We start from the raw sequence: 17,597 nt of genomic DNA, 5'->3' as shown, positions 1-17,597 counted from the left end.
TTAAGCATCACGGCGAATTAGCGAGCGTATGACTTCGACTTCTTAGCGACCATCATACCTGCTATCCAAACCCAGCTGCTGGCCGTTTTCATGTGCGCGAGCAATTTTGACGAGATGAATGAGATGCGAATAATTGTAATTGTTTTACTATACCCGATCACTTGGTCTATCATTCTTGATTCGAGTACGCATACTAGCATCAAATGGCGTTTCATCGAGGCCGAGGCGAAAGACAGCAAAGGAAGCAACATGGATAACAGTGGCTGAGTGGGTGAATAATGTTTGTTACTTAACTTTGGCTGCCAGATGGCGCTGCTACTGGAGGGTTGCTACACAACCATGCGGATTGTAATAGTAACGATGGCGACTTGAACTGCTTGGAGATTCGAATAAAAAACATATTTCACGGCCAGTATGAGGCGCTACCTAGATTTAGTCATACGCACGGAGACACCCCTCCTGATTTACTTACGTAGTTTAGATACCTATGGATGCTTTCCCTGAGTTTATCCAAGCAGCGAGACTGCTTAATGGTGGTTTATTAAAGTTGTGTGTTGTGCTTCAAATACATTGATTGGCCTGCCACCATGATATCTACAACAAGGCTGGTCTAGTTGGATCCTGGACCCTCGCCAACTCCAACAGCAATCTGTACAAGTATATGGTAGAATCAATTTCTCGTAACGCCTTGGAGGACCAATCTTTGCCCAATTCCGCAATGGCCTTGGCTGTCTTTTGACCTTGATCTGTAGAAGTGAGATACCGAACCATTTCGGGCAGCTCCTCCATTCCCAAACTAACAGGCACGTAATGCGCCCACGGTATTAACCTGTCGTCATGCCATTCCCTCAAAATAGTCTGCTTCAACGGCACAGAATTCGACGCCAGGAGTCTATAATACCGCCCGCTTATACCATTTCCATCCAGGTCAAACACCAGCTGGGACTTGAAGGCCTCGTCTCGCGGAGCCCACGACCTCATCTTGAAAAAATGTCTCTGTGCGCGACACAGCGACTCGGAACACTGGACTATACGTGTGAAGAAGGTATTGTATAGTCTGCCGTTGAGGAATCTCGATGTAAATTGGGAGCCGTCCTTATAGCTGAGGTACTTGTATTCAGATGGCTGTATTTGCTGCGTGAGCGATAAGAATCGCTGGCGGTGGTATGTCCCCCATGAAGAGTCATCTGCGTAGCCGCCTGTGTTGGAGCCCGCCCAGTAGAGATTCCGCCGTTTCTGGGACCACGATACGTCGTTGGAGGGAGAGTACTGGAACTCGGATTCGGTGTATGCCGGGCTGGGGAAGAGGATGTCGTTCATGGTGGATGGGGATCCTGTGGATAGGATTGGTGTCTGGGCGGTGATGAGGGTGAAGGAGGATGGTTTGATGAGGAGGCTGTGCTGGTGGGCGTATTGGGGGCTGTGGCAGAGGTTGAGGGCCACTGAGATGTTGGTTATGAATGAGGGTGGTGTTTGCAGCGTGTTGTTGCAGGATTGTGTGAGGATGGACCATGTGGATGTGCGGGAGAGGTCTGTCTGTGTGAAGATGTCGGAGGGGTGTGCTGGGAGGAGGGAGGTCGGTTCGTCGAGATGGTTGACGAGGAGGGTTATATTAGGGGAGTTGTGAAGAGACTGGACGAGGTTGTTGAGCAGGCGGTGGATGTGTCTGTCGTTGGTGCGGAAAGAGTGTGTGCATTTTGTTTCGTTGTTGAGTACGCAGGACCAGAGGTCTGTGTGCTGGGTTTGAGCGTGGTGTATGTTTTCGAGGACCTTTTGGCCGGGGATACGGAGGAAGGGCGATATGGAGGTGAATATTGTGTCGAAGTCGTCTATTATACGGGATTCGTGGTGTTTCGCGAAATCGTACCAGTCTTGGAAGCCGGGAGGGGGATCGATGTGATACCGGTTGAGGTATTCGTTGTGTGCGGCTGTGTATGTGACTGATTGGCGGGATAGGAGGGTTTGAAAGTCGGTGATGGCGGATGTTGCGAGTGTTTCGACGGGGTGGGAAGTAGGTTGTGTGGAGAGAGAGACGATGGCGTATATGTTGAGGAGGTAGGGGACCGTTGGTATGAAAGCGAGCAGGTATAGGTGTTTAGGTTGTTTGGGGAGCGTTTGGATGAGTTGTCGGAGGATGAGGATGGATAGAAGGACCGTGGAGAGGGCTTGCGTCTCGGTGCGCTGTGTGATGGGGTTGATTGTTGAGAGTAGGGCGAATGTGGTGGATGTTGTGGCGAAGTTCCATGATGTTTGTTTGGCCTGGTATGTTAGCATGTTGTGTTTCTTAACCTTAGGTAGGGACCTATCTAGGTAGGTAGTTGAGAAGACGTACGACTTGGGAGGTAAAGTACCAGGAGGACGCTTTCGCAAATCCAAGTGTGCTTGTATGCAGAACAGTGCTGTACGTCTCTCCATATAGATGAAACTGTAGCCAGATTGCGCCGATTATCACGGTAACAACTCGTAATGACAGCGGTACGATATTCTCTTCAAAGGAAAGCGACGGTAGAATCGTGGGAGTTCCGTGTGAGAGTGTCACATACACCAGGAGTAGTAATAGAGCGGGCATTACAGAAGCAGCATGCATCTGGATATCCCAATCCGATATTAAGATGATAGCAACTGTTGTAATAACTCCCTCCCCTAATGGCGTTGATAGCATATTCAAATTGAGCCATCGATACGGCCGAGTCTCGCACCGGGAGCGTAGGATAATCGAAAATAGTGGCGTTGCAAGCGGCTATTCCGTTAATAACCAGACAAGCATATTTTCTAAAGTAACTTACTAAAAAGGCAATAACTCCCACTTCAGCCTTGAAGAAAGAAGTGATAGCGATACAAATCGCAAGCAACTAGCGCCAGGGACTCGCCATACGACTTTGCGAATAGACGCGACGGTGACAAGGTACCGTCATTGTTTCTGACGAACACTATAAACGGGAGGAATGCCCACGCCAGTAACTCTGATGATAGTTCTGCGCTTCGAGAGTAAGAGTACTGCGCGAGAGAGGTGGTTAGTACGGCCAGGGCAGCGAAAACAGGAACCGATTCGACATTTTGCATGTACGGATGCATAATGGGTCGGACTGTCAATGAACTGCGTTTTCCATGGAAAAAGGGAATAGGTTTGGAGTTGAGTTGGTCCGGTGGGAGTTTTGTTATGCACTTATACGGACCAACGCATATACTACACTCTTTCACTAATCATTACAGGAAGACAAACTAGATGGTCATGCCAAGCTTTGTCTAAGGAATAGCACTTGCGTCTAGTTCGTTATCTAGCCGTTGAAATGCCTGCTAGGGCTACTAGATTACTATTCTGCAGCCAAGATTCTTCTATTTCGTCATGTCATCCGCTAGGTAAATCCTTCAACCCCGTTATGTGACTACTCACTTGAGTGCTGATTCTTGCCTCAAACCCCCCTTAGCCAATGTGAACAATGCTATTCATGGGAGCACGGTCCAAGGTGGTTGGGTGATGAGGATCCAATGGACTGTGGTGTTGGGTGGGTGTGTCCGTGGTGATGTCTCATCTGAATTTACGATAACGCGCTTGGGGATAAGGATGGGGACTCGCATATAGGTGGTAAACTTTGGTGCTTTGTTTTGGAGTTGTGTGTTTCTTATACGTTGTGAGGCGAGTGAGCTGATATTCACAATTTCAAGAAGTTAAATGTTGCTGCAAGTTGAGTCTAAGTTGTACTATTGACTCTATTGCATGTTTTATAACTGGCATACCTAACTACTAGTAACTACCTAGGTAGGTAAGTAGGTAATTACTTAAGTAGCTACTTAAGTGAGTACTTTCCGATGTATACACCCCTAAACTGCAAGCGTTGACTTTCAAAATACCCCAATATTCTTCTCACCAACCCGGATATCCTCAAGACCAAAATGATATCCAACATCTTTTCCCTTCCATATCAACTCCAACTTCAAAGTAAAACCTCATCGCAGTTTGATCAACCAACACCACAACACTGAGATCATGCCGATGCCTCCCAACCAACACTACCCATCAAAGAAATCACGCCACTACACCACACAATATTACACGTAATATCCCCACGCACAGATGTACAGTACATGACTGCAGACAATGACATCCATGCTGCAAGTCAGGCCGCCGACCAGGAGCCTAGGACTTACAGCTCGCTTGAAGCTCTGCCGCATTTGTCCCGCCAAATTGGGACATACATTGCGCCGTGGGCAGTGACAGTGGGGCTGGAGGGGCACACATGCAAGTTCACAACCACCAACAAACGAAACCATCGCCTTGATCACCTTGACCGCTCTCGAGAAACGTCGCTCTGCCAGTCCTAGCACTCATCTGCTTCCCCAAGGATTCACACACGAACCCTCTACCCCTTCATAGCCTACCATGACGGACCTCAACGCCAGGGCAGAGCGGCTGGTGCCCAAATTCCAACTGGAGCGGGTTCTCAACCAAGGTATTTGTCTTCCCAGTCCAAAGTGACATCGCTAACTAGCAGTAGATCAAGCAGGTCGACGGACATCCATGTACGGCACCATCGACAACGAACCCGCTCTCCTGATTCTCGAGCGCGCACCCTTCCCTACATCAGACAACTACCTAGGTCGAATCCCCTCGTCGCTCGCCAAGCTGAAGAACCTGGGCGCCAATGACATATACAGCTGGAGCATGGCTCGGACAGGCAGCGACGACGAAGGGCAGTCCCAGCAAGAAAAAGCAGGCTTCTTCGCCGATTTAAAAATAAACTTGATTTATCCATGCACAGAGTCACATGTTAAAAAGTACAGCAAGCAGCATGTTCGATTCGTTACGGAAACGCCAGAGATATATAAAGACAAAATTAGACCATACATGCAGAGCAAACGAGACCAAGGAAGGCTAAATTGGGTATTCAACATTATCGAGGGCCGAACAGAAGTAGAGGACGTTATTTATAGAACCAAACTCGGCGAGGCGGGCGATGAGGGCTTTCTCCTGCTGCCCGACCTCAATTGGGACCGCAGCACGCTGGATGCACTGCACTTGCTGGCGATTGTGGAGCGGCGGGATATCTGGTCCCTGAGAGACTTGAGGAAGAAGCACATCCCCTGGCTGCGGCACATGAAGGACAAGGTGGTTTCGGCTACGGTCAAGACGTATCCGGCCATTGAACCAGACCAACTGAAGCTGTATGTCCACTACCAGCCAACGTACTACCACTTTCACATCCACATTGTGCATGTGGCGCTCGAGGCTGGTACTACTCAGGCCACGGGGAAGGCGGTCGGGCTGGATAGCATTATTGAGACGCTCAAAGTTATGGCTGGTGATGATGAGGCGGGTATGGAGGCCGTGTCCATGACGTATACGCTCGGCGAGGCTAGTGAATTGTGGACAGAGGTGTATGAGCCGATTAAGAAGAGCGGTAGAGCTTCTCAATAGCGATAACGAGGTCGTTTACGCCCGCTCCGTGGGGACAGTCTTTCCATTCACCGTCGTCTCGGATACAGTAAACTTCCTCGTTGAGTCGGATCGTGCAGCTGTAGGTAACATTGGCCTAGGCCCGGTTAGCCAGATCCTCGACTGTCGTGAATACCGAAAACCCCCCCAAAAATTGACAGCGTTTTGTCACGCGTAGAAGTACATACATCAGATGTCCGCTGGATGCTGTGCCGCAACAGATCCATGCCATAAGCACCGTCATCTCTGGTAGCGCACTCGTTGATGGCTTTGATATCGATGGCGTGCTCCAAGGCACAGTCTTCGACGAGAGCCCGCTCGGGAATATGCTTGTAGTCCTTGGTCAGGCACATGATGAAACCGAGGTTTATCTTCGGGTCCGGGTAGAGTTCGCGAGCGCAGAGCTCGATGATGTTTCCCATGCATTCGGAAGGTCCATGTTTGCACTCGACGCCGTCGTTTGCCGTGGGACTGTTGTTCCGCGAAAATTAGTATCCAACATCCATCGCATCTGTCACTTCTGGGCCGTTCTTACGTTCCGATATAGTTGAGCTTAAAATCAACCTTGTCGTAGACCCGCTGCATAACGGGAAGGATCAGCTCCCTCATGGCATCCTGTTCAATCATCATTATTAATAACTGAGCGCACACGTGGTATAGTACTCTCGTCTGCAAGCAGGCAGGTGCACGTACTCTGGTATCTGGGCATTTGCTGATAATGTGTGCCTCCAGAGGCACGAGATGCCTAACTCCTAGCCCTGCGAAGGTGTGTCGGTACGAGATGTCATAGATGCCGCGGAGCAGCAAGAAAAAGGCCAAAACTGGAAGCAGAAATCTGCGAAGACGGGATAGTGGTGACATGGGCGATGAGCGACGTGGACTCTGGCTAGGAATGCCCTGTGCCAGTTGTTGCTTCTCATCCATGGTTGAAACGCTGGATGCCTTCTCCGTTCTATCTATTCCGACCAGGTCGCCAAGAATGTGCGCCTTGTCGCTCTCGCAAGCCTTGCCGACTGCTTATGGGGTTTGTGTTAACCAGGTATGTCGTCGTATGATGGCGGGCGATGTTGTTGCAGGCTCGTATCGTTGGACAGCAAGAAGCTCTTAGTCGTATAGGCGGATACTACCTACTGCAATGAGCAAGTGGGTTGGGGCGATGGCTCAAGGTCGGGTGATTGAAGGTCTGGTGCGACAGCGCAACGGGCCAGAGGTCAAGTGGTTAGACGAGCTTCTGGTGGCATGTGCCTTGCGTGCTTTTGGCTGGAATGGCTGTGATCCTGGATGTGTGGGGTCTGGTTGGGAGCGGAGGCCCGGCTCATGGAGCGTTGAAACAGCCAACTCTTGTCTGGTTAGCCTTCTGCTGCAAGTCAACCTGACCCTTGACTGGCGCCGGGTCATACACCGAGCTCGTGGCCTGCGGCTTCAGCCTGAAATCGCCCGTCGGATATCAATGTCCTCGACGCCGGTAATTGCCGTAATATAAGACTCGTTGTATATCTAGGCATTTCACTTACAGTCTGTGGTCCAATGTATTTGAACATATGCAAGTATACACTAACACAGCTCAATATGCCTCAGCACACAACGAGATATGCGATACCTTTCCCTGTTCAAATACTTCTGACCCCCCCACTGTAATACCCTAGCATCGATCCTTCTGGCTACCTGACCGTTCTGTAGCCCTTTACGTTCGATTATGCGACGTTTGAAAGAGGGATGCGAGATTCTTCTCGTCGGTAGCGAGGAGTGTAGGATGTTGGACTCGTCGAGGGACGCAGCTGATGATCTTGTTTCGGGAAAAGTATATATGTCATGAAGTAAAGCTTAAAATTATGGGTGGGCTGTTCGATCTAATTCTGAAACGTGCACACATCTCACACGGTGCATCAGTATTTCTAAAGATGTGTGCATGTGCCTTTGGCGGTAGACGACTTTCCTCTGCCAAAGGAGAATGTGCGCTGGTGCTGGATGATTTGATCGTGGTACCAGCTCTAATAATAGCCGGGCGAGTGTTCTAGCCGCGGCAATCACCCCGTGGTGACGCCCTCAAATATAGCCGGTGTATGTGTTCAAGACATTCAACCCAACAGAGCTTGTATTATGTTGTGTTGTACTCTGTATTTTCGGCATGGATTTGAGCGAGCTGATCGTCAAGCTCATCAATGCCGACCTTTACCTCAAGACTTTTGCCCACCAATGGGCATGTGCCGGAAACCAGATACGTAACAAATCGGGTGATGAGGTCAGTCTTATTAGCCTTGATAATATCACTGCAGGCGCAATAATTGGCTGCCTGTAAGCTGCACGCCATCCCGGCTGTCCTTCTTGTCATTGTGTATGGAGTACTCCGTATGGCAAGGACCTTCTGCCAAGCGCATAACTGCAGCACCTCCGTACAGGTCGCTTCCATTGGGCAGTTGACAAGACAAAAAGTCCTTAGCAAGTGAAGCACGACGATGAGATATGCGGGGGTCAAATGACCTCCGGGCCATCCATGATTCTTCCAGGCTTCCATTTTGTGCTGGTCCCACGTTGCATCGACAACTTAGGCCCTTTTCTGCCCCTCTCCAGTGGCCCAGTTCTTGACTTCAATGAATCAGTTGCTCAGTCTTTGCTGGTGTTTGGAGCTCCTGGTCCATGCTGGCCCCAGCTTGTTTCTCCAAGCCCCGCATTGTTGGCGGATCGTCCACAGGGGTCCTGGCGTGTTCGGCCACCACCCAAGCTCAACTCCGCGTGTCGTTGGTGGCTTTGAAGAGGGTTGGTGTCCGGCGATAGTGGTGAAGCGTGGTGAAGATTTGCTGGTGAGTGCCTAAAGTTGATGAATGTCCAGTCTGCTCCAGTCTGCTCTAGTTTGGTGTGTGCACGCCTGCCTTGATGGGGCCACCACAGGGCTCTGACACGGGTGCAACTTTGTGGCGTGGCCTTGTCACCACCCATCTCAATAAGGAGCATGGGAATTTCTCCTTTCAGGCTAGTATTAATATTCGATCGCTCGCTCTTCGATCTTTGTTGGTCGAACCATAACGTGTTCCGGGGTTTTTGGTCAAAAGTTGGACGTTGCAAAAACAGCTCAGTGAATATGAAGCTCGGTTGCTGCTGCCATTGAACGACTCAGAACGAGACTCGCACCTCCAATCTCGTCACTTCCCTTTCCTCCATCGCAGCTTTGGGTGGCACCTGCCTTCAACTGCGCTACCCTTATTGTCGACCAACAGACCAGACCGGATATCACTCGTCGACATCATCATGGGCTCGACGACTGAGCAATTGGCTCAACTTGACGCCTTCCTTCAGCCCATGACCATTGACATCGAGAAATGCCACCTGCTGTCAGAGAAGTTTCTGCAAAACTTCATCCACCTTTCTGCGGAGTCTCTGGACCAGTTCTTACCAACTCCCATCTCGGAGTCTATTTTGCGGCCAGTCGCAGATCATGGCCACGGACGGTAAGTGAAGCTTTCCATATGCATTGTACCCAATGTTATTTCCTCACTCATGGTGCTGTGCGGCTGTGGCCGCGCGAGTCTCTTCATGCGGTCACATGAACGACCGATATTAACACCTCACTCCTAAAATCGAGTAGTCCTCCATATGTATATGACTCTTTCGCTAACACGTATGTATACAGGCATCTTGCGATTGACATGTAAGCTTACATAAATCAAAACAGGGAGAGATGGTCTTCTCATTATGCTAACCTCAACCCAGCGGGGGAACCAACTTGAGAGTCGGATTCGTGGAATTGCTCACGGATGAATCCGTCAAGTCTGATGATAGCAATGGAGTTGCGACGAATGGTAATGGACACAGTGGCACGAATGGTCTAAACGGCAACAGCACAAATGGCCATTCTACTCCGAAATCGCCCTCTGGTCGCCTCCAACGACACTTGGAAAAGTCGTGGCCGATTTCGAATCATCTGAAAAATGATAATGCTGATAGCCTATTCCTTTGGATCGGGAAGTGCATTGCCGAGGTTGTTGAAGAAGGAAGCAAGGCATTCAACCTCCCCGGCGATGCGCCACTGCCTCTCGGAATCACATTTAGTTTTCCAGTAGAACAACCGTCGCTCGAAAAGGCGACTATTACATCCATGGGGAAAGGCTTTGCCATACCGCCTAATGTTGATCTAGGGGATCGTCTCAAAGCGGCATATGATAAGCACAGGGGCGCCGACGCACCGCCCATCTACATTGCAGCCGTTGCCAATGACTCCGTGGCCACGCTAATATCCTTCATTTTCAACTATGACGGAGTGGTTCACCGTCGTGCGACTATGGGCCTGATACTGGGCACTGGGAGCAATGCTACCATTCCTGTGAAGCTGAGCCTCCTCCATCCGGACAAACGACCGAAAAATGTCAATCTTTTGCCTGGCGAGAAGGTAGATGATGCGAAGATCGCAGTTAACACGGAATGGAGTATCAACGGAACGGCACCACCGATGCGCGAGCTTGGGTTGATTAACAGGTGGGACGACGAGTTGAGCGCGCAAAATGAGAAGCCTGGCTTCCAGCCTCTCGAGTACATGACTGCAGGGCGATACCTGGGAGAGCTGGGGCGTATCATGCTACTTGACTACATGACCAGCACACTCAACATCAACAGGGCACTTTTGCCACAAAAGATTTTGGCGCAGGAGAGCCTGTCGACAACATTTTTGAGCCATTTCAAGCCGTTACAGCCTACCACTCTATTATCGGTTTTACGGAGCGAGTTTCCAGAGTCTCCGGATTCCTCCTTCCTTTGGAACGAGCATCATGCGGAGGCCTTGTATCGTATTGCTAAGGCTATCGAAGTGCGCGCGGCGGGAATTATAGCTGCAGCCATTATGGCGTTGCTCACATTAGGGGAGGCACTTCCTGTCGACGGGTCGTCCCCATTGCCACAATCAGAAATTCGTGAGTTGGGGGTAGGTTATACGGGAGGCTGCATTGTTCACTTTCAGGACTATCTAGTGGACTGCCAGAATTTCGTGAATCAACTGGTGAATAGGAGATTTGGCAAGGACTCACCACTTCGAGTCACCATGAGTCCATGTCATGACGGGGGCATTACTGGGGCTGGCATTTTGGTTGCTGCAGCACTTTCCAGCCAAACGTCCCAAACTTGAAGGAAGGAAGTGAACTCCCGGAGCAGGCAGTAAATGCATGGAACTCAGGAATTTCGGCTACTGAGCAACAGTTTCTATTAGTAAAAGCGCATATGACACAAGCCTTGGACTTGGGGAACAGAGGATGAGTGCTGCAAATCAGCCGCTCAAGATGGGAAGTGAGGGGCAGGCAGAGACCGTGTCTCGGGATGGATGAATTGCCCAACCGGAGTGGCAGAATTTATACCCTTTAATAAACGAATGCTACCTAGGTAGGTAGTTGGTAAATACGAACAAGTTTAGACAGAGGCGCGGGGACGGAGCAGTCATTCCATAAATGCAAGTGATGACTTGGTCTATTTTGAAACTTTGCTCTGATTGGTGAGTCAGGCCGGCTTGTGAGACATGCGTTGAAGTTGGCCGACATTCGGGCGATGGTGGGGGAGCAGAGGAGGTGTATGATGCACGAAGCAGACAGTATATGTAGGACTTTGAAAAGTTGGATGAGTCTGCAGAGCCACCGATGACTACTCCTTCTAGGATGGTTAAATATATAAGCAGGTGACAAGTGCATATTCAGCTTTTATATTGTGGAACGTTGAAGCGGGCTAGACACTTGATACTAAAACCAGTTGGTTGGTTTGTTCACGGCAAAGTCTCCATAGTCCGGACCGGGGATAAATTGCGTCTTCGCATCCACCAACGTCAAATCCGTCTTCCTTCAGACAGGGTCCGAAGACCTCATCTGTTCTCCGGTACAGCTCAACCGTTGAAAGGAACGTGAACATTCTCCAAGTCCAAGGGTAGACGGGCCTTAAGATTTTCCTAGTCACAAAGACTTGAGACCAGAATGCCGGCCTCACATCACGGCGCGGCATCCGCATCCACCTCCGGCGTCGTGCCCGTGCCCACGCCGGAGCGCCGAGTTATTCACGGCGACTCCCTCAACAATGACTACTTCACGGACAATGACGCACCAGACATAGACTTACTATCTCGGTCACTTCCAACCTCTGGTCCCGTCCTTGAGCCAGAGCCAGCTGATCTGGCTATGCTCCGGCCCGTCACATCTAATCAATCCCACATCCCAATTCACGACGACGAACAAGCCGTGATACACGAAGCCGCACCCTCAGAACGCTCACCACTCCTCCGGCCACGAACATCCTCCGCAGCCCTCTCATCCACCTCCCTCCTCAGCGACTCCGACCCCATCCTCTTCCTAAACGGCACTTCCCCCTCCCGCTTCTGGTACATCTTCTCGCAGATCCTCGCCGTCCAATTCATAGGCTGCTTCGACGGCACCATCATGGCGAGCTCCCACCCCGTCATCACGAGCTACTTCGGCGCCGCGAACTCCGCCTCCTGGCTGTCCACCGCCTTCCTCCTCACCTCCACGGCCTTCCAGCCGCTCCTGGGCCGGCTCTCCGACGCGGTTGGCCGGAAGCCCCTGTTCCTGGGGTCGCTCGTCGTGTTTGGCCTGGCTACGCTGTGGTGTGCGCTGGCAGATAGCATCGAGGGCTTCATCGCTGCGAGGGCGTTTTGCGGTCTCGGCGCGGGTGGGAGCATGACGCTGGGGAGTATAATTACCAGTGATTTGGTGCCCATTGAGTATGTTACTCTTGCTTCTGTGGGTTCGTTGCTGACTTTGTAGACGACGAGGCGCGTACCAGTCGTATATGAATATTGTGTATGGGGTTGGCTCGGCGCTTGGTGCTGCGTTGGGGGGCGCCATGGCTGAGGCTCTGGGTTGGAGGTGGGAGTTTGGCGTGCAGATTCCGCCGTTGGTGTTGTGTCTTTGTGTGTCGTGGGTTGCTATACCTGATGATTTGGGCGTCATGGGCGAGAGGAAGACGGTTATGCAGGCGGTTAGGGAGTTTGATGCCAGGGGGTCGTTGTTGTTGACTCTTTCTGTTTCGTTTCTTATACTTGGATTGGTGAGTCTTTACTCTAGAAACTGGTTGTTATATACTAACTGTGCAGAACCTCGGCGGCAACGTCATACCATGTAAGTACACGAAGCCATCATTGTCCGCATAGCTAACAAAGCTAGGGTCCCATCCCTTCGTCATCACCTCGCTTGCCATATTCGCAGTCTGCTTCCCAACCTTCATATGGGTCGAGTCCCGCGTCCTCAAGCCCATCATGCCCCTGCGCCTGATCCAGCAATCCCCCCGCGCAAACCTCATCTTCTCAAACTCCATCGCCGCTTTACTCTCCAACGCCATCTTCTTCAACATGTACGTCCTCTAACCCCCTCTATCTCCATATATACTAACACCCTTAGCCCGCTCTACTTCCAAGCCGTGCTCCTCATGTCCGCCACCGACTCCGGCCTCCGCCTCGTCATCCCAACCCTCATATCGTCCTTCTTCGGCGCCCTCACCGGCTTCGCCATCACATGGACCCGCCGCCTCAAATGGCCCCTCGTCTGCGGCACGACGCTCTACGTCCTCGGCACCATCTGTCTCTTCTCCCTGCGCCGCGGTCTGCCCGCCCTGGCGTACTTCCTCACCCTGTTGCCGTCCAGTATCGGCGGCGGGTTCCAGTTCCCAGGGACGTTCATGGCCATCCTCGCTTCGTCGCCGCAGTCCGAGCAGGCCGTCGTGTCGAGCACGCTTATCCTCTGGCGGAGTCTGGGCATGGTGCTCGGCGTGGCGGTGAGTAGTTTGTGCGTGCAGAACGCGCTGGTGGTGTATCTGGATGAGTTTGTGAGCGGGGATAGGAAGGATAGCGTTATACGGGAGGTGAGGGCCTCGGTGGAGGCGGTTGTGCGGCTGGAGGAGCCGTATAGGGAGCAGGTGATTAGGGCGTATGAGGCGTCGTTGCGGTTGACGTTTGGGCTTTGTGTTGTGCTGGCTGTTGTGTCGGTGGCTATTGTGGTTCCTGTGCGGTTGAAGAGGTTGCCTGCTAGGAAGGTCAGGAAGAGTGGTGAGTGAGATTGTGCTGTTTCTGGGGATGAGATGTGTTAATGCATGGGAAGAAGGACATTGAGGCATTGATTTTGGGATATTGCATACCCTGGTAGTTTCTGGCATATACGATGGGCGATGGATGCATGAGTGAGCAACATTTGGCGTATTTGCATATAAAATTACAATACCGGCAGACCAGCCTATTTATTCTAGTTTGCCTTGATACATATGAACCAACCTAGTCCCTTATGCAAATGCCCATATTACACAAGCCTTCCTAATGATATCCATTTCTGCCATCTGCCCTTAAAGCAGACAACTCATCCCTCGCCTTTCTATACTCTTCCTGTGCCTCTCTCTCTCGCTTCGTAACATACATGACCTCCTCTCTCAGAGCCTCCAACCGTCGGTCAATCGCCACGTCTTCTGAAATGGCCAGCGTCTTGAATCCGCTGAGTGCGTTCCTGGCCCTTTCCAGGGCCTCCGAGGCGTCGTTGACCTTATCCTTGAGCATCTTTTGTCGTTTTTGGTATCCGCCGAGATGAAGAGCCAGCTTCTTCTCTAGTTTGGCTCCCTGCTCTGCTGAAGCCATGATTGAATCTTGAACAGCCTGCGAAATGTTAGAATTCTGAATCAAAGACCGCCGTGTCGTGATACCAGTGGTGCAACTTACGTCAAATGCAGCCCGCATTGCTGCCTCTTGTTCTGCCTCACCGTCGTTATAGCACCCCAATCCCAACAACATCGAGTTCTTTGCTCGACTCTCAAAGAAAGTTTGGATTTCGTCAAACTTGGGACGCGGTTTAGTCTCGGCCAGAATTAGGAGGCGAGCGTCTGCAAGAGCGTCGTCGTCGAATCGATCAATAGACCGGTGGGTGCCTCTGACTTGAGAGCCAGGCAAGGGGTATCGTGCTGCGTCATGGGCCATGAGTAATGCCGTCTCCCTGGCGATTAGTGCTTCCGCCGCGTTTTGAATGCTGTCAGCTTTCTTGAGCATGCTTGTCAAATCGACAACCAGGGGCCTCGGCAGGTCTTTCTGCATGACTTGAGTCCTTCGTCTCCGTTCTAATTCCTCTTCAGCAGCACGTCTCGCCTGCTCTCTACGATCACGCTCTGCAGCATCCTCCTCCAGGTCACCTTCCCCTCGCACCACTTCTTGCTCCTCATCCGGTATCTCAAACTCCCATTCGGTGTCCTTGGGTTTGGGCAGCGATGCAAGCCCGGATCGCAGTTGATTCCGCATTGCGAGGTCGTGCATCCTCAAGTCCCGGGGTGTAGCTGATGGCATCGGCATACCGTCTTCCTGGTTCAATGAGAATGTATCACGTGGCGTTCGCATCGGCGTTTGTCCCGGTCGGCCAGGTGTCGCTCCAACACCGGCCCCGGATCGCAATGGGGTTGCAAGAGGATTCGGCGTCGCCATGGTTTGCTTCCTGGGCGCGATACCCTCGAAGCCGGTCGAGCCTGAGCCTTCGTACAACGGTGTGTTTTCACCACCCAGCAACGCCGATTTCGTATCGTTCAGGGCACGGATATTTCGAATCTCGTTGGCGATGTGGTCTTCCTGCTCAGGGGCTTTTGGTGTTCGAATTGGCGCGCTGGTGTTGAGCGTAGAATATGAGTTGACAAATCCCCTGGTCGCATCATTGTCGCTTTCCCTAGCTACAGCATTCGCTGCCTCGCCCATCTTGCCCATTTTAATAATCTCTTCCAACTCTCCCTCACTGACTTGTGGCGCAGGCAGGTTTAGAGGTCGACGCTTGCTGCTTTGCTCCGCCTCTCGAATCTTTTGCATCTGCCCGGCCTTGATAGCTGCTTTTTGCGAATCAGATAGTCCCTCCTTCTCGTTCTTTCTTCTCTTGCGGTCGCCATCCTCGTCTTCATCGCCCTTTCGTTTCGTGGCCAGATTCTGCTTCTGCGGATCAAAGGCCCTGCGCTGCGCTTCGTTGCGTGTTTGCTCTTCACCCGTTTCGTAGAATCCAGGCGCAGCCTTTTTCTCAAATGGAATATCGGCATTGTAGTCCATCTCGCCCTTCTTCCGCGTGGTCACCTTGATGTTTATACCAGCCGTCTTGAGCTCTCTGCGCTTCTGCAATGTCGCGAGGCGACGAGATTCCTCTTGCTGACGCTCACGGGCCTTTCTCTTCGCCTTTTTACCTTGAGTATTGGCCAAACGAGCACGAGCTTCACTCAGCATTTCCTTCTCATCTTCGTCGAGGTCAATGGTATCGGGTCGAGCAGGCTTTGTTTCGGGATCGGGATCGAGTTCGCCAGGTCGCAATCTTCGCACGTCGTCGGCACTGGGTGCTTGCGTCTCGCCGCCCTCGGGGCCCATCAACCCCAAGCTCGACGACTCGCGAGCCTCAGCTTCATCGAGCAGCTTCTGGTATCGTTCGAGACATTGATTCGCGGTGCGGCCGACAATTGGGGCTATCGTCCGCCATTGTGTGGGCATAATTTTGGCAAGATGCAGGAGCTTTTCGTCTTCCTCTTTGCTCCATTCGATCTTTTTGATGCTCGGATCCAGCCACTCGCTCCATCGTGCCTTGCACTGCTTAGGCGTCTTTCGCGCCAGCAGAGACGACACGCGAGCCCACTGGTTAAGGCCATACTTGGAGACAGAGGCCTTGAGGATCTCATCCTCAATGTTGGTCCAAACACCTCCCTTGACGACCGGCATGATGGGCGATGCTGGATGCGGAGAAGCGACGATGGGTGGCGGACGGGCTGCGCTCGTGCGGCTCAAAGTCTGGCGATCTGAGGTATGGAAAATGTTGAAGGTGAGGTAACTGCTAGTCACGATGGTGCTGAGTCATGCCTGTTCGGGCTCTGATTGGTGTGTGGGATGTACTGTGGGCGGCAGGCTGTTTTCTCAAACCGTTGGCTGTCTCTGGAGCTCTAGGACATGGAGCTTGATCGTGCTGACTTGGCGCATCCATGTCAACTTGCGTTGGCATTGGCACTGGGTAGCCAGCTTCCAGTGGGAGCAGAGTCGTTTGAAAATGCACCCAAGGGAGGCCGCAAAGAGTACAGAGTTGTAGAGATGAATAATCACCAATCAAGCGCCGACGGTATCCTGATAAAGCCCTTTACACAAATCCAAGCATTGATGGTGAAACACGCACTTCATGCTCTCACCGTCGTGGGCATCCAAGCAAAATGGAGAACGGCTGACGGCTTGATGCCTTGACATAGATCATCAATTCTCAAAACGAGCAGCCGCCCTTCTGTGATTGTAAAGTTCAGTAATAACAACTAGTGACGACTTGCATATTTCAGTTTAAGGCAGATTAATCAGGTACAAATCGACAACTTGCTTCTCTGCCAAGGTCAACATTGCAAACGATGTGCAACGTGGTTTGATACCTACCTAGGTATGTAAAAAGGCACCCTCCACCAGGCCGAAATGCTCAGGGCCCAACAACAATGAGATGTGCACGATGAGACGTGAGGGACTCCAGCAGCCAATACACATCAAATTGACTCCGTTCATGCCAGGCACTGGCCACGTTTTTGGTGCATGCCTCATGCCTCATCCAACCCTTATGCGACCGGACCAAGTTCCGGACCAGAAAATACATCAGCAGCATAATCATGCCGGCGTCATTCTAATTTTCCATCATGCAGGCTCATCTGTGTTGCCCAAGTTCAAGGAAACCATTAGTTCCCATTCACAAAACTGGGGTAGAGTACCCGACGCTGCCGAAGCCCGGCGGACTTTGGTCGACGACTACGATATCTCCCATCCCAACAAACCCAACTCCAGAAGTCATGATATCAGCATTCAGTGGTTGCAGGGATTTGCAACGCGGAGTTTGGGGCCTATCTCAACGCCTCGTTGATCCAAAAACCGGCTCTAACCAACCTTATCACCAGGCTGATTAATCCGCCGCGCGGTCCTGCGCTGGCGATGCGCTGGCTCGGGCCTGACATTGGTTACAACGCTTGTGCTTCCAACTGCTCCAACGCACTGGTTGCTCAAGTCGCGCGGCATTTGGTGTCATGAAGACTGCAACTATCCTGGCGTTGGGCTGACAAGATGCATGAAACAACAATGGCGTATGCTTGACGTTTCTCTTGCAGTCGCAGTGTGGCCACGATGACCTTCCAGTCTGAGACGCATTACGGTGCCCAGGGTAATTGTCACAGTTAGTGC

General features: G+C 51.7%; 6 protein-coding genes across 6 annotated transcripts; 3 read left to right on the top strand and 3 right to left on the bottom strand.

Moving 5' to 3' along the window:
- Positions 1-594: 594 nt before the first annotated feature.
- Positions 595-2,662, bottom strand: VFPPC_09051 (glycosyltransferase family 90 protein; the record flags this gene model as incomplete). The annotated part of the gene is made up of 2 exons (XM_018287653.1): positions 595-2,259; positions 2,333-2,662. The coding sequence occupies 2 exons, from the start codon at positions 2,660-2,662 to the stop codon at positions 595-597; spliced, it is 1,995 nt and encodes a 664-aa protein (XP_018140744.1).
- Positions 2,663-4,381: 1,719 nt separating this feature from the next.
- On the top strand, positions 4,382-5,416 carry VFPPC_09052 (scavenger mRNA decapping enzyme; the record flags this gene model as incomplete). The annotated part of the gene is made up of 2 exons (XM_018287654.1): positions 4,382-4,451; positions 4,497-5,416. 2 exons carry the CDS (start codon positions 4,382-4,384, stop codon positions 5,414-5,416), a joined length of 990 nt encoding a protein of 329 aa, XP_018140745.1.
- A 125-nt stretch (positions 5,417-5,541) lies between these two features.
- Positions 5,542-6,358, bottom strand: VFPPC_16432 (gamma interferon inducible lysosomal thiol reductase (GILT); the record flags this gene model as incomplete). The annotated part of the gene is made up of 3 exons (XM_018294185.1): positions 5,542-5,905; positions 5,970-6,049; positions 6,128-6,358. The coding sequence occupies 3 exons, from the start codon at positions 6,356-6,358 to the stop codon at positions 5,542-5,544; spliced, it is 675 nt and encodes a 224-aa protein (XP_018140746.1).
- Positions 6,359-8,680: 2,322 nt separating this feature from the next.
- On the top strand, positions 8,681-10,547 carry VFPPC_09054 (hexokinase family protein XprF; the record flags this gene model as incomplete). Its single annotated transcript, XM_018287655.1, has 3 exons — positions 8,681-8,880; positions 9,063-9,080; positions 9,143-10,547. The coding sequence occupies 3 exons, from the start codon at positions 8,681-8,683 to the stop codon at positions 10,545-10,547; spliced, it is 1,623 nt and encodes a 540-aa protein (XP_018140747.1).
- Positions 10,548-11,376: 829 nt separating this feature from the next.
- Positions 11,377-13,520, top strand: VFPPC_09055 (vacuolar basic amino acid transporter 1; the record flags this gene model as incomplete). Its single annotated transcript, XM_022428638.1, has 6 exons — positions 11,377-12,137; positions 12,181-12,463; positions 12,510-12,534; positions 12,580-12,766; positions 12,814-13,457; positions 13,513-13,520. The coding sequence occupies 6 exons, from the start codon at positions 11,377-11,379 to the stop codon at positions 13,518-13,520; spliced, it is 1,908 nt and encodes a 635-aa protein (XP_022284213.1).
- A 198-nt stretch (positions 13,521-13,718) lies between these two features.
- On the bottom strand, positions 13,719-16,121 carry VFPPC_09056 (pre-mRNA splicing factor cef-1; the record flags this gene model as incomplete). The annotated part of the gene is made up of 2 exons (XM_018287657.1): positions 13,719-14,051; positions 14,115-16,121. 2 exons carry the CDS (start codon positions 16,119-16,121, stop codon positions 13,719-13,721), a joined length of 2,340 nt encoding a protein of 779 aa, XP_018140749.1.
- Positions 16,122-17,597: the final 1,476 nt, after the last annotated feature.

This window comes from Pochonia chlamydosporia, chromosome 6 (genome assembly GCF_001653235.2).
Source record: "Pochonia chlamydosporia 170 chromosome 6, whole genome shotgun sequence".
NCBI classification, from domain to species: domain Eukaryota; kingdom Fungi; phylum Ascomycota; class Sordariomycetes; order Hypocreales; family Clavicipitaceae; genus Pochonia; species Pochonia chlamydosporia.
Note: the sequence above shows the minus strand (reverse complement) of the source record. Positions and strands in the feature narration are given on the sequence as shown.